The sequence below is a fragment of the Apteryx rowi genome, unplaced genomic scaffold, assembly GCF_003343035.1.
Source record: "Apteryx rowi isolate R43461 unplaced genomic scaffold, aptRow1 scaffold_6, whole genome shotgun sequence".
In the NCBI taxonomy this organism is placed as follows: Eukaryota; Metazoa; Chordata; class Aves; order Apterygiformes; family Apterygidae; genus Apteryx; species Apteryx rowi.
In genome coordinates this window covers 7,015,002-7,028,585 of record NW_020450871.1, presented here as the reverse complement: position 1 = coordinate 7,028,585, position 13,584 = coordinate 7,015,002, and the positions used below count along the sequence as shown (strand labels likewise).

At 39.9% G+C, this 13,584-nt stretch overlaps 1 protein-coding gene and 1 non-coding gene across 2 annotated transcripts; one reads left to right on the top strand and one right to left on the bottom strand.

The window, feature by feature from the left end:
* The first annotated feature begins 1,492 nt into the window (after positions 1 to 1,492).
* Positions 1,493 to 12,466, top strand: LOC112974347 (putative short-chain dehydrogenase/reductase family 42E member 2). The gene is given in 12 exon segments (XM_026083219.1): positions 1,493 to 1,603; positions 1,605 to 1,844; positions 2,394 to 2,489; positions 3,486 to 3,543; positions 4,195 to 4,313; positions 5,277 to 5,352; positions 6,910 to 6,992; positions 8,844 to 8,981; positions 9,998 to 10,063; positions 10,764 to 10,827; positions 11,576 to 11,649; positions 12,218 to 12,466. Coding segments are annotated over 12 exon segments (1,374 nt in total).
* Positions 12,467 to 13,236: 770 nt separating this feature from the next.
* On the bottom strand, positions 13,237 to 13,318 carry TRNAL-UAG. Its single transcript has one exon. It is a non-coding gene; the product is annotated as a tRNA-Leu (tRNA).
* Between the last annotated feature and the right edge of the window lie 266 nt (positions 13,319 to 13,584).

The following is a 13,584-nucleotide window of genomic DNA, read 5'->3' as shown; positions in this document are numbered from 1 at the left end:
GCGGGGGCGAGCGCCGCGGCTCGCAGCAAGGAGGGGCGGCAGAGCCCAAACGGGGTCGATTCCCTTCGCCGCGGGGTACTGTTGCTGCTAACCCCGAGAGCCGCTCCGGGGCCGGGGAGCCGCCCCGGCTCTCGCCTGACGCGGCACGGCCCAGGTCCTCGCCGTCCGCTGCCGGGCGCCCCCTCTGCAGGGGAGCAACGTTAGTGGGCGCGGTGGCTCGGTGCTCGCAGGAGCCGCCGCAGAGGAGCCCACCAGGAGCACGAGTTTCCTGGGCTTCCAGTATTTCGTTCTAAACGCCGTGTGCTTTCCATGACAAATTTGCAAGTGAGATGCACAGAATCCTGCAGGCTCTCAGATAACTTTTAATGTTTCATTAAGGCACAACGAAGTGATATGGGTAACTCCAATAATAGTTAATATTTAGAACCTTTAAAGTACTTTGCCTTTCGGTGATGAACACTTGATGGATGAGAAAGAACCTCTATGTTTCAGAAATAAATGATTCAGTATTATTTTTCTTAATATACTCATTGACCTGATTTTTCTTTCTGTCACTTGGCAATTTTTTAATTTTAGATCCCCTGAAAAGTAAGGGGTTTGATAGCCTTGTCCTCTGCAAGGAGTAAAGATACAGGAATCGGGCATGCTTTATCCCATCTGAAAGCCTCATATGTCTCAACTCCAACCACTGCCAGTGATAAAAACAGTATATTCTTAATTTACAGTCAGTTGTTGACTGATCCTTAGAATGGGGTGGAAAACATCAGATGTCTCTCTTTGCAGTAATCCAGGGACAAGAGGAAGAAGCATTCGAGATCTTTTTGCACTAGGGGCAGTTTTGCTCTGCTGTTTTGCTTGGTCTTATTTGCATTTTTAAGCATGGAAACTATATGCGATTTGTTCATCTTTTGTGTTTCCCTGGCAGTTTAAGATTACAAATTCAGGTACAGGTTCTATATCACATGTGACCCCGAAAGGCCACCTGTGAGCTTTTGTGACACAGAACACAGTGAACTGAACAGAGACCACCAGGTGCTTGTCACATAAACAACAATTTCTCTCCTGCAAATAAAAACTTCCCATCTGTTCCATTATTACAGTTTTGACCCACATCCAGAAAACATCTTCATTCATGTACACTGAGTTAGGGGAAATTTGGTGTTTTTCTTTGATTATTCTGGATACCATTTGCAAATAGTCCAAAATATGCAAACATTGTTATGTGTTTTCAGGATGTTGGCTATAATATAGAAAGAAGTACATGCTCAAAGTTTTAATGGCCAATTTATAAAAAGGAATTTTTAAAGTTTGTATAATATGAAAAGTATGATTAAATAAACTCAAACAATCTAAGCAGCAAATTTAAATTGGTCTTTAAAAGCAGTCTTTGAAGCCTGGAAAATTTGTAGCTAGTGTTATGCTTTATCTTTTCTCTCTCTTAAACAGGTTATGTTAAAGTAAAACTTTGCTGCTGCGAGTAGAGATTTTTAACATGAAACTTACTGGAATTGTCTGCATCCAGGAGCACTATGGAGCAATTTTCAACATGGAGAAGAAATTGTTACATGTATCTGGTAATAGAAGATGGTATTTCACTTCATAGGAATAACACAAAATTTATACTGAGTGGGATAGCAACACCCTGGCACCAGACATCTAACTCTAACCTCAGTGGAAATGCTGAAGCACTGAATGAAAAAAGTATGAGAGCAGTGGTGACAGGAGGTGGAGGCTATTTTGGATACAAGCTGGGATGTGCTCTTGCCAACTCAGGAGCTTCTGTTGTCCTGTATGACACAAACAAGCCTATCTGGGAAATTCCCAATGGAGTAGTGTGTATCCAGGTATGGTAAACTGTATTTTTACAATAGTCAAATAACATTAGTTCATTCACCTCTTTCCCATAAAGTCTTACTAGTTTTCACAGAATCCAAATACTCTTAAATGTCAAGAACCTTCTTAAAAGTTTGCATATTCTATGCGGTTTTTTTTGGTCAGCTGGATTTTAATTTGCATCTGAAATAAATATGGAAGGAAAACAATGAAATTTCTAATGCATAGCACAGTAGTTCTCTTTCTTCCTGACTCTGAAATTCTCCTCATGACCAAGTCACTTGATTCCTCTGTGCCTTATTCACCTGTAAAATTAATATTATACTTTTGTATTTCATTGGGGTATTATGAGGCTTAATGAATATTTTTAATGTCCTTTGAGTTTCATGGAAGAAACCTGTTACTATCAACAAATACTAAAATTGGCCTGGTTTTCAGTCCCAGGATGCACAGTAAGTACAACTATGTATATGCATTCCCTCTGTGCTAACCTGCTATATAACAAATGCTAACCTACAGTTTTGAATTCAAGGCCAAATATCTTTTCATATGTATTACAGGCAGATGTCAGGGATTATGATGCCATTTTTGCAGCCTGTGAAGGGGCTGACTGTGTCTTTCATGTAGCTTCATATGGAATGTCAGGAAGAGAGCAAGTGAGTCCAAATAGTTTTTTATTTTTCTGTGTGATTCTCTGCACTGAGTTAGCCTGGGAGACTTGGTGCTGTAACACTGTGTTTTAGACTCTGTCTCTTCAGATTATCCTAAGAGCATGAGTCCATGCCCGTGCTGTTTTGGCGAATTGCTCTGTGCAAACTGATGCTCTAACTGTGGGCAGTCTGGCTATAGTTCAGTTTTTCTGGTTGTAAAATAACTTCCTCACAATTAGAGGCTTAAACAGTTAGAGCCTGTGAGGGATTTTGAGCTGGAAATGGTATTGAAGAGCTCTGTAATACCATGAGGACAGAAGGAGAGGCAAAGGAGGTGGGTTCCTCCACAAAACCTGATCTTTCCCTAAGTCTTTTTACATTGAACTCCTAGCTGTGAGCTCACTGGGAGGAGTGAAGCATGAAGTAAATAATAAATTTACAACAACTGCTGTATGTCAAGTCTTAATTGTTTGCCATTTTAGATAAAATGCTGTAAGGATGTACTTGATTTAGGGCTCTTAGACATATTTTGTATGATTAAAGTTACAAATGCACATTCCCCTTTCTTACCTTATTTAATAAAAAGAACTTTAACAATTACCTTAGCTAGATAGCTAGCTCATTAAAGATTTTTGCAACTGAGCAGTGCATACTTACAGAATTACTCTAGGTACAGCCAAGTGGCCACTGAAGTGCTACTGAAGCATGGATAGTTAACATGTTTCTGCAAGATGCGTAACCACTGGAAATGTGTGTTCAGAAGCATTATGATTCTCTTTGCTTCAGGCTAGCTGGTCTGTAAAAATACAAGAAAAATACAAGTGTCGTTTAAAAGTAATAATTTGACTTCTTGAAGTCTCAATGTCAGTCTAAACAAGCTTTTTTTAAAAACAAAGCACTAAGCTCATTACTTTTGCTTCATTTGGGGACACTTACAACAGCCACCTAGGGAACTGAAAATGTGTTACTATTCAGAAATGCAGAATTTCTCTATTTTCCTAGCTTCACAGAAAAGAGATTGAAACTGTAAACATTGATGGAACAAAATTCATCATTGATGGTATGTATCTAACCTTGCCTATGGGTGTTGGTATAGCATATCAAAACATACCACTTAGAAAAGAAACATTGGCATACACTGTTTTTCACCAGATACTTTACGTTTTTGGCAGAAGATGGGGAAACATGATTGCTTCTTTTATGTTTGATTCTGCCATAAGGTGGGATACGAGAGCCAGCACTGCAGTGCTGGCTGCTTCAGCTTTTCATAACCATGTCTGACCTCATGTAAGAATCTGTATCCACATAAGGAGCTGACTGTTTCCATGTGTATCTTGCAGCAGTCTGCCTTACTCCTATCAAAATACCTTGTGTACAGGTAGTGGGCAGCCCCTGAGGAAGAAACCCCTCTAGTAGCCTAGTAGAGCTCAGTAGAGCTGAAGCCCCATCCCAGCGCGGTGGTACCAGCCCTCCCAAAGCCACTGTGTTTGCTTACAGTATCCACATCAGAACATGCCACACTATAAAGTACTTGGTTCTCAATTGGTATCTGCCATTTAAATAAGCTTTGCATGTTAAATGATCATAAAATGGAAGGATTTGCTCTTTTAAGATTGGAGAGTTTCTTAGAAAAGACCCATTGCCAGTTCACACAAACTTTTTTTTCCATGTTTCAGTTTCAACTCAACTAATTTACTTAATATTGTCACAGCCTGCAAACAAAGGAACATCCCTAGATTGATATATACCAGTACAGTAAATGTGGTCTTTGGAGGACTTTCTATTGAAGATGGTGATGAGGAAACTGTGCCATATTTCCCTATAGAAAAGGTATTTTGGCTATATTATTTTTTCATGTTTCCTCTTTGTTTACTTGCTCACTTCTGAAAAATCCTGGAATTTTCATGACCATATTTTCCCTGATGCCAGAATCGAGTGCCAAGAAAGAAAAAAATACTCTTTACACTCTTTGTAGATGCTGTTTGCAACCTTAACACAACAGTTTTATGTAAATTTCAAAATTCTTCGTTTGCTATCAAGGCATTGATTTTGGAAAATAACTCATACAGTTTCCCACTAATTTCAACAAAATTCCACTTGAATATAGGGATTGTGTTACATGGTTTGGTGCCTCTATGACCATTTATTATTCATACAATTTATCTGTTTCTCCCTTATTGAAGATGATATATATTCAATATAGTGCTGATATGGGACAGCAGGCTATTTTTATATGGTTACATGGCATTTAATTAAAAAACAGAAGGTAGTTCTGGTTGCCTTGCATACTTTTTTTTTTTGTGCGCGTGCGCGTGTGTGTGTTTCTCCTTTCTCCATCCTCTCTCCATCATTACTTCAGTGTTTCATGAAGTAGAGATGGGTAGAAAAAATATTGAGTAATATTTTCCCTGGGAGTGTGCCACAAGAAAGTGAACAGGAGAATTCAGACTAATCATAGTGTCCTCAAAACTTGGCTTCTGACTTTTCCATTACCTTAAAAAGAAATCCAGATTACAAAGTACTGCTCAATTACATTCTTGGCAGCATTCAGAGCATACATATATTTATGACTTCTCAGATAGACTAAAATTAATTAACTGGATTTGCATAAACAAAAATGCTTGCTTACCTTAACAATATGTATGTGTTTTATCCTAAAATAATACCCCACAGCTTCTTAATTTTGAGGTGTTTGTTGCCATCTGCTTTGTAAAAACTAATGGAGAAGAGATGCCTCTCTGCTCTGTTATTTCAAGAATAGGTAAAAACATGATATTTGCTTTTTCTCTGTAGCATGTTGATCATTATTCCAGAACCAAATCAATTGCAGAACAAATGGTACTAGCAGCTAATGGAACTGCACTAGCAGGTACTTTTGTGTTAGCATGAATTCATAGTGGAACTTCTTCTTCTTCTTCTTCTTCCTCTTCTTCTTCTGCCTCCCTAACATACTGCATGAATTTATATCAGTCCTTCAGTGGACAAGATTGTCCAGCAAATATGAAATAAAGTTACCTACCACTCTCCCAACTGTAAGATTTTTTTTCTCTTAAAAATCACTTTTAAATATTTGTAGTTCCCATAGTGCCAACAAAAGCTTTTAATATAGTAGCAGTGAGTTCACTATCTTAATTGAAAAGATGAAGACAGCTTTAAATTAAACAGAAGTGTTTAATGTCACTGTATTACACAACATAAGTAAAAGATGAATGCTGATTCAATCTTTACCCCCCTACAGTTATATATTAAAATCTGAAGAAGGCACCTGATACTACAGCCTGGAATTATTTATTAGTGCTTCCCAAAGTTTTCCATGTTGAGGGAGCCAGTTATACACTTGAATACTTAAGCTCACCTGTGAGATACTATAACTGCCAGTGCAAAACAAATTAATGTAAAGTGCAACATGATTCCATGTGACCAAGTGATACTGAGCTAAATTTAGCTTGTGGACAACTTACCAAAAAGGCTTGCTTCACTTGATACTTGCAGAGTAATATAAAGAGATATAAAGTTATTGATGTGTGTTTCATCCCAGTAGGATTATTGTTTAAAAAAAGGGAGGAGAGGAAGTTTACTTATTTCCTCTTCTGTCAGCAGCTCTGCACATCAAAGACACTAATTTTAGGAGCAATGTACTGTTCTGCATTTCTCAGTAAAATTAGAAGCTTACACTAGTTTATCTGTACAAGGAATTCAAATGATTCAGTGGTATTTTGATCAGCCACTGTTCCAAACATCCCATTTTGATTCTGTGCCATAGCAGGATTGAGTATTGTGCATGTTATCAAGATCTTATACTAGTACTATTAAGAACAATTACTAGCAGATGATGAACCAGGTAACTGATATACTTGGGAGATGATATGGATTTTATGATGGTCATTATGTTCTCACACTGAAGTTATATCAAGAGCTTCTACAGCAGTTTCAGTGGGTGCAGGATGTCCTACTGTTAAGAGCCTTTCAGCTCTATCTTGTACTGCTTGTGAGTCACTGTTTTCCTTCAGTAATTTTATGTAACATCAGGTTGGTTTCATTCAACTTTTTTACCAATAACTTGTTCACATCAGCAAACCTATCAATACAGTTGGCATATCTGTTGATTGTTTGGCACAAAGAACTGGTTAGACAAAAGGTTTGAAATATCTAGTAATTCCTAGGAGCCCTACTATGTCAGGGCTTTGAGTGTTGCTGGCAGGAGTTTTCTAGATTTTATCTTACTATTCTGCATGTTGTGATTCTGCCAACACAATACCCAACTATTAATTCAACACTTCTTTGTGAATACTATTTTTTAAGCTGGTGAAACTAATTTATTTCAGAGTAAGTTCCCTAAAGCAGAGCCTTCATACAACATAAAAAAAATGATGATCATGTAGTCATATGAAAATCACTTTAAGAACGGTCTTATACATTCTTCTAGGAGGCGGTATATTCTATACATGTGTTCTTCGCCCACCAGGAATCTATGGACCAGAAGAGCAAAGACACCTGCCACGGCTAGCAGTATGTATTTGAATTTTTTAGTCATCAGAATTTTTTATAAGTGCACAACAGCATCAGTTATTAGTGTTAAGAACTGACTGACCTGCTTATCTGGCAACAATGCAACTGTCTGTTGAAGATATTCTGACTCTTTAACAGGTGCTATATAGTATCTGTAAAGAATGTACGGTATGTTAAAAAAGCCTTTTTTGAAATACAAGCACATGTAAATCCAGCTTTATAGCTTAATGCTTTCTATAATTATAAAGATTCAGGCCAATCTGTGATATTTCAGTTGTCTGTTTGCATGCAACTTAAACCAAATGTTTTAAAATATTAATGAAAAGAGATAGGACAAAATATCTTATTTCCAGTCTCAACCATTAACAGCTTTCACTATCCAATGAAACAAGCTAAGGAGTCGGAAGCACCTTCTAGTACAATAGGTTACTAAAGGACAAACAGCTAAGGTGCTCATGTTTTACTCTTTTTTTTCACTTGCTCCCTTTTAAATTGTAGGGCTAGTACAGTGTTTAGAAAATGATCCGTGCGGAGTTATGAGAGTCAGTTATTTTAAAGGCATCAGTACAATACAAAGTTACATACAGTTTTGATGAAAGAATACATTCAAGCTTACCCCATAATAGATATTTTTGTTTTGTGGCTGAGGTGGGGAATGTTGTTAAAGTCAGCTGAAATCCATTTTGTCATCTTTTAAATATTTTTTTAAATGGCAAATGTCATTTTAGTTAAACTGAAATGTGTTCTTTATACCCAAAAGAAATATTGGCTTTTAAAATTTTCATTTAAAATTTTAAGCTTATTTATTATGAGTCCATTTTAAAGCACTGGGCAACTGACACATTTAGCAGTTTCTAGAATGGACCTATTAAATAAAAAGTGATACTTCTTTACATTGCCTTCTTTTTTTTTTTCCAGCCAAAACTGCTAAATTTGATCCAATTTTGTGAATACTTTTGATCCATTCAGAACTCCATTTTACCTTTCCAGACAACATTTTACTCAGCCTTAAAATATATGTATATTTTTAGAAATTCAGGGTGTACTGTGTTTAAAAGACAGGATTCAGGCAAGATGATAGATTGACAAGTTTGGAAAAAGACATCATGTTTTTATTTACAGACTAAATATAGGCAATGCAAACTTTGCTGGGCTGCTCTTCTGATCTGCCTCAGACCTGCTATCGAGGGATTATTTAGTAGGGATAGAGATAAACTTATTGCTGGACACCTGAGTCTGGGTAATTTAAAAACCTGGGTTTAGAAGGGAAGAGACATTCCAGCAGAATGTCTTCCACCTTCCCAAAATATTTTTCCATAAACCAATGCGTTATATCATAGTACTGATGAATTGTTGGAACAAAATAATTTCTACATCTGTGTAAGAGAATTGCTATAAAATCATTTGTGGGTATATCCTCTGCAAGTGACAGAATTACAGGAAAACCAGGACTGAAAGAGGACCTTGAGAGGTCATGTAGTCCATCTCCCATGCACAAGATCAATTATATTTTGACTATTTCTGACAAATGTCTGTCTAATTCATTCGAACCTCATCCAGTGATGGAGACTGCAATCCCCTGTAGGCAGTCTAGCCTAATTCTTACCTATCAGAAACATTTCCCTACTAGATAACCTAAGTGTATCTCATTGCAATTTACGTCCATTACTACTTACACTATTCAGCACAGATTCACAGAACTGGTTATAATATATTCTTCTCTTGATTCTTTTTAATTGATTTGTGTCTTTTTTTAAAGTGGAGACAAAAAATACATTTGGATGGACGAGAAAGCATAGTGTACCTCACTTAAAAATGCAGCTTGCTGTGGTTTTATGTTTGTGTCTACAGAAGAATATTGAGAGAGGGCTACTTAGCTTCAAGTTTGGGGATCCTTCTGCTAAGATGAACTGGGTGCATGTGGAGAACCTTGTACAAGCCCAAATCCTAGCTGCTGATGCTCTCACTCCTGAAAAGAACTACATAGCTGTAAGTAAACAATAAAAACACCACAGCTTCATTTTTACAGTGGATCCAGCAGGGTTATTGCAGTAACAGTAATTGTTTGTATCATGGTCCTTTAGCATATATTGTCTGTATTTTTGATTGACAAATATGCCCTAACAGTATGGTACCAGGCAGCACTGGCTGTGCAGTGTGTTAGTAGTTGGAAGATTCAGTTCATTTTCTTTAAGAGTATCTCCTTCTTTGCATTTTTATATTATATTTGCCATTTCTGGAAGAGGAGCAAAGAATATCTGATATGTCAGAAACAAAATTGGCAATTCTGGCAAATTTATCCCCTATTTCCACTGTACATAGATCCAAACTTAATATTCTGAACTGTGATAATCAGTTCTTCCCATACCATACGTAAGTAAGAGCTGTCATCTCAGCACAGCTGAGATTTCACATACTTATTTCAAGAGTAGTTGCAACTGTTTTCCTCATTGTAAATACACTTTTCTGTCTGACTGAGAACTACCCTTAAAAGTATATTAGAAAGATTTTCAGAGTAGATTAAACTACTTTTTCTATAACTCTAAAAGCAAAATGGAAAGAGGTAACTTACACCTTGGTTACACAGATGGAGTCATGTGGATTTCAGCGAGCCTTACCTAGACTGAGAGCAGAACATATTCCACCATTTAATGAGTACATTTAACGGCACAAATTCTATGTGGCACCACTCTAAGTGCAGTTGGTAATCTCAGTAAAATCAGTATAGTCATTCTTTACAGGCACACCTGTAATAAATAATTCATAGCAAAGTATGTTAATCACATAAACCACTTCTCTATCAATTTCATTGCACGTAGAAGGGAAACCAGTTGGAACACAATGCAGGTAGTTTGTTGATTTGTATGTACATCTATGTGCTTTTTATATTGCTATATCATTTTTTAATTATTAAATCTGTTTATAAGGGGTGAGATAAAGAAAAGAAGTCAACATATATGCAGGATTATTTTTACTAACATGTTTCTTCTCTACCTCTTTAACAGAGTGGTCAGGTGTATTTCATTAATGATGGTGAAAAATTCAACCTTTTTGAATGGTTAACTCCACTAGTACGTACAAGATATACTTTAAATACATTAATTTCTTGGACGGTATACAACTATGGCTTCTGTGTGCATGCTAGGTATTTGGTATGTTCGCTTTAGGTGCAAGAGTGCTGTTCTGAATGTGGGCTTAATTCCTGCCTGAATTTCAGCGTGATCAGCGCTGTAAAAAGACTACCTAAAATATAACATAAGGCCAAAGGTCCATCTGAACCAGTATCCTCTTTCAAGTAGCCTTTATGGCATCTTCATTTCTTGGGCATTCATCTGTTAACAGTGAATATTTTGGGGGCACAAAAAAATACAAATCCTAATTATTAATCTGTAATATATATTATTTTCAAAAGATCATTTTGCTGTTAGTGAAGGGCTCAAAACCATAAAAATGTCACAAAGTTAAATTGGGTATCACTGCACCACAATACTTGGGTCAATTTTTATAATCCTTTTTTCCCCATCTTTTAAGGCAAAGAGGGACGAGGGATTATTTCTCACATAGACTGCCATTTGAAAATTACATCGTTTCTGCATGTGACATTTAACTGGAAACCCCTGAAGAAAGAAAAGCTAAATCGTAACAGCAAAGATGCATTTTTCTGTTTTATCACTAAATATTTCCACAAATATCCTCTATACTGAAACTTTAAAACTTGTTTGAGGTTTCTACTTTGTTTTTTTAATCACTATTTTTTTTAATCCCTCTCAGTTTGAAAGATTAGGTTGCAGTAAACCATGGATACGTATTCCTACTTCCTTAGTTTATGCATCAGGTAAAAATATTTTATTAACACTTCTCCCTGTGCTGCCCACGTTACCCCCATTTCTTATTGCAATATAATTATTAATTAAGGTTTTTTTAATTTCCCCACAATTTTTATTTTCATGTATAAAAATAATATGCATAATTTTTATTTTTCTGTATAAAAAGAATATGCTTTGGGCTCATCTAGTATACAGCAGTTAGGGGTGAAGTTCAGCTCTATGCAGCATGCTTAAAACCAGAATATTTAGTCCCACTATAATATTGGTCCCACTAATATGTGTTTTAAATCCTTACCAGATGTATAACTCTGTGGAGTTAGTTATATAGCAAGTTAGATGTAAAATTCTCTGATTCATGAGATATGCTGAAGAGTGTCTGCTTTACTTACGTGGATTAATTTCTTATTCTCCTATACCCAACACCCTCTCCAAAATCAACCTCCACGTGCAACTAAGAACCCAACTTTGCATGGCTTGTCGTTACCACATTTTTGTGATGTCCCATGATCTTTTCACTAGAACTACCACCACCGCCCTGAAACCTTTTCACACATGCCCCCGATTCAGTCTGACTGAAGTATGAAAGATTAAATCCAACTCTGTGTAAGCAAGTAGTCCTGTCAATGTTAGTATGGTGCCCAGGGCCCTCAGGCGTGCAATTATCCTTCCCTGTAAATACAGGGTGAGATATGCTGAAGTCATGATGCTATAGCCATTTACGATTCTTACCTCAAGTAGTGATCTTTTGTTATGCAGCAATAATAATGGAATATCTTCATCTGATGCTGAAACCATTTGTTGAATTATCACCTCTGCTGACCAGAAATGAGGTAACGTGCTTGTTTATACCAGCTCCTTAATTCTCACAGGATGCACATGTTATACTGAGGCACAATTTGAGCTTGTCAGCAGACAAATTTCCGCAGTACTTCTTCAGCCTCCAGTTTTCAAGGAGGTATGTCAGGTGCATTTTAGGCAATATGTCATGTTTGTTATCATAACTTTGAGAAGAAAGATAAGAGCTTATGCTTGCAATTTGGGAGAGGCTGCTTCAGTTCTTCCTTCCTTGGCCCAGTAGCCTATATGGCCTTGGCTGGCCAGATGCAACCTAATTTTTGAAGGTATTTAGGCTTTTATCTGTATCCTTAGGTACACAAACAAGAGTACAGAACAGTGTGTGTGGATGTTTTAAAGACTAGAAGATACTGCTTTGCAGCCTTTGCTTCCTCTTTGGGCTTTCAAGATCCTCCTCTTGGGTGAACAGTTTGAAGGACAATGTGAGATATGTCAATAGGACATGGTGTTTTTAATCTTCCTTTAACTGGATCTTTACTACCATTTATAGACTTTGGTTCAGTTTCCTGCGTATTCATATCTGTGGGTTTTTTTCCCCTGTAGGTACAGAACATTTCCATAACCCACACGTTTCGCATAGACAAGGCACGGCACCAGCTGGGCTACAACCCGGAGAAGTTTGCATTTGCCGATTCTGTGGACCACTACATTAAAACAAGACCAGAAGCCCCGAATCATCACGCCTTCCTCAAAGTTTTGCTTTCTTTAATGGTTAGTTTAAGTTTGATCTTTCTTTCTTTAAGATTTGATGGCCTTTCGGTTTTGCATTTTTTCAGAGAAACGCACCACTGACTTGCGTAACCGGCGCGCAGCCAGTGACGGCACCGCTGCCGCGGATCGCTCCCGTCGCCGCGCTACCCACTGGCCCCAACGCAGCAAACGGGCAGTTACTTTTCAGACTTAACAAAATTTTGGCCTATCAGTAGCCGTTCTTAAGCAGTAAAGCACAGTGAAGGCCAAAGACCATCACTGAAACACACCGGAGCCGCGACTGTTGGATGTTTGTCTCGCACGAAGGAATCCTCCCGCACTGCCGGCTCACGTGGCGGAGCGGCCGCGGGGGGCGCGGGGCCGCCGCCACGAACGGCCGGGTCGGGCGCCTGTAACGGCCGCGCGGGGCGGCGCGCGCTGCGTGGCTCCGTGTGGTGATTTGCTGGTGTCACTGCGCGCGGCGGGAAATAAAACGCACGTGCAATTGCTGCGCTCGGTCCTGTGCTGTGGCACCTTCCCCCCGCCCCAGGGCGGGTCCCCGGGCTCCGCGACAGGCGGCGCCGGGCCCTCCGCGGCGAGGCTGCCCCCGGACGGCGCGGGAAGCCGGAGCGGCTGCTGAAAGCGCCATTTCCGACCCCCTTCGAAGCCGGTCGGTATGTAACGGCGCGGAGCCGCCTTTCCCGGCGGATCGTGTTTTTTAATGTTTCCCGGCCGCCCACCCTGCGCGCGGCCCTGCCGGCGCCCTGGCCCGGCCTCCGCCGCGGCCCCCTCCGCTCCCCAGCCCGCCGCCGCCTCGCTCCCGGGGGCGGCGGCGAAAATGGAGCCACCATGGCGGCGACAAAAAAACTTCTTGGCAGCGGTGGGATTCGAACCCACGCCATCGAAATGACTGGAGCCTAAATCCAGCGCCTTAGACCACTCGGCCACGCTACCGCCTGGGTGCTCACCCGCCCGCGAGGCCCCTATGAGGAGGGCGAAGCGCCCGCGGTTTCCCCCCACCGCCCCTGCTGCCCCACCTGCGCGCTCGTTCTCGCAACGCCCTTCGGCGCCGCCGCCAACCCCGGGGGAACGCCATTAACGCAAGCGGCTCGGCCTCCGCCGCAGCGCTGCCGCCTCCAGGCTGCCGGAGCGCCTCGCAGCCTCCCCGCGCCCGGCAGGTGGCGCCGCCGCAGCGCGGCCGCTGCCCGCCGCGACCCCTG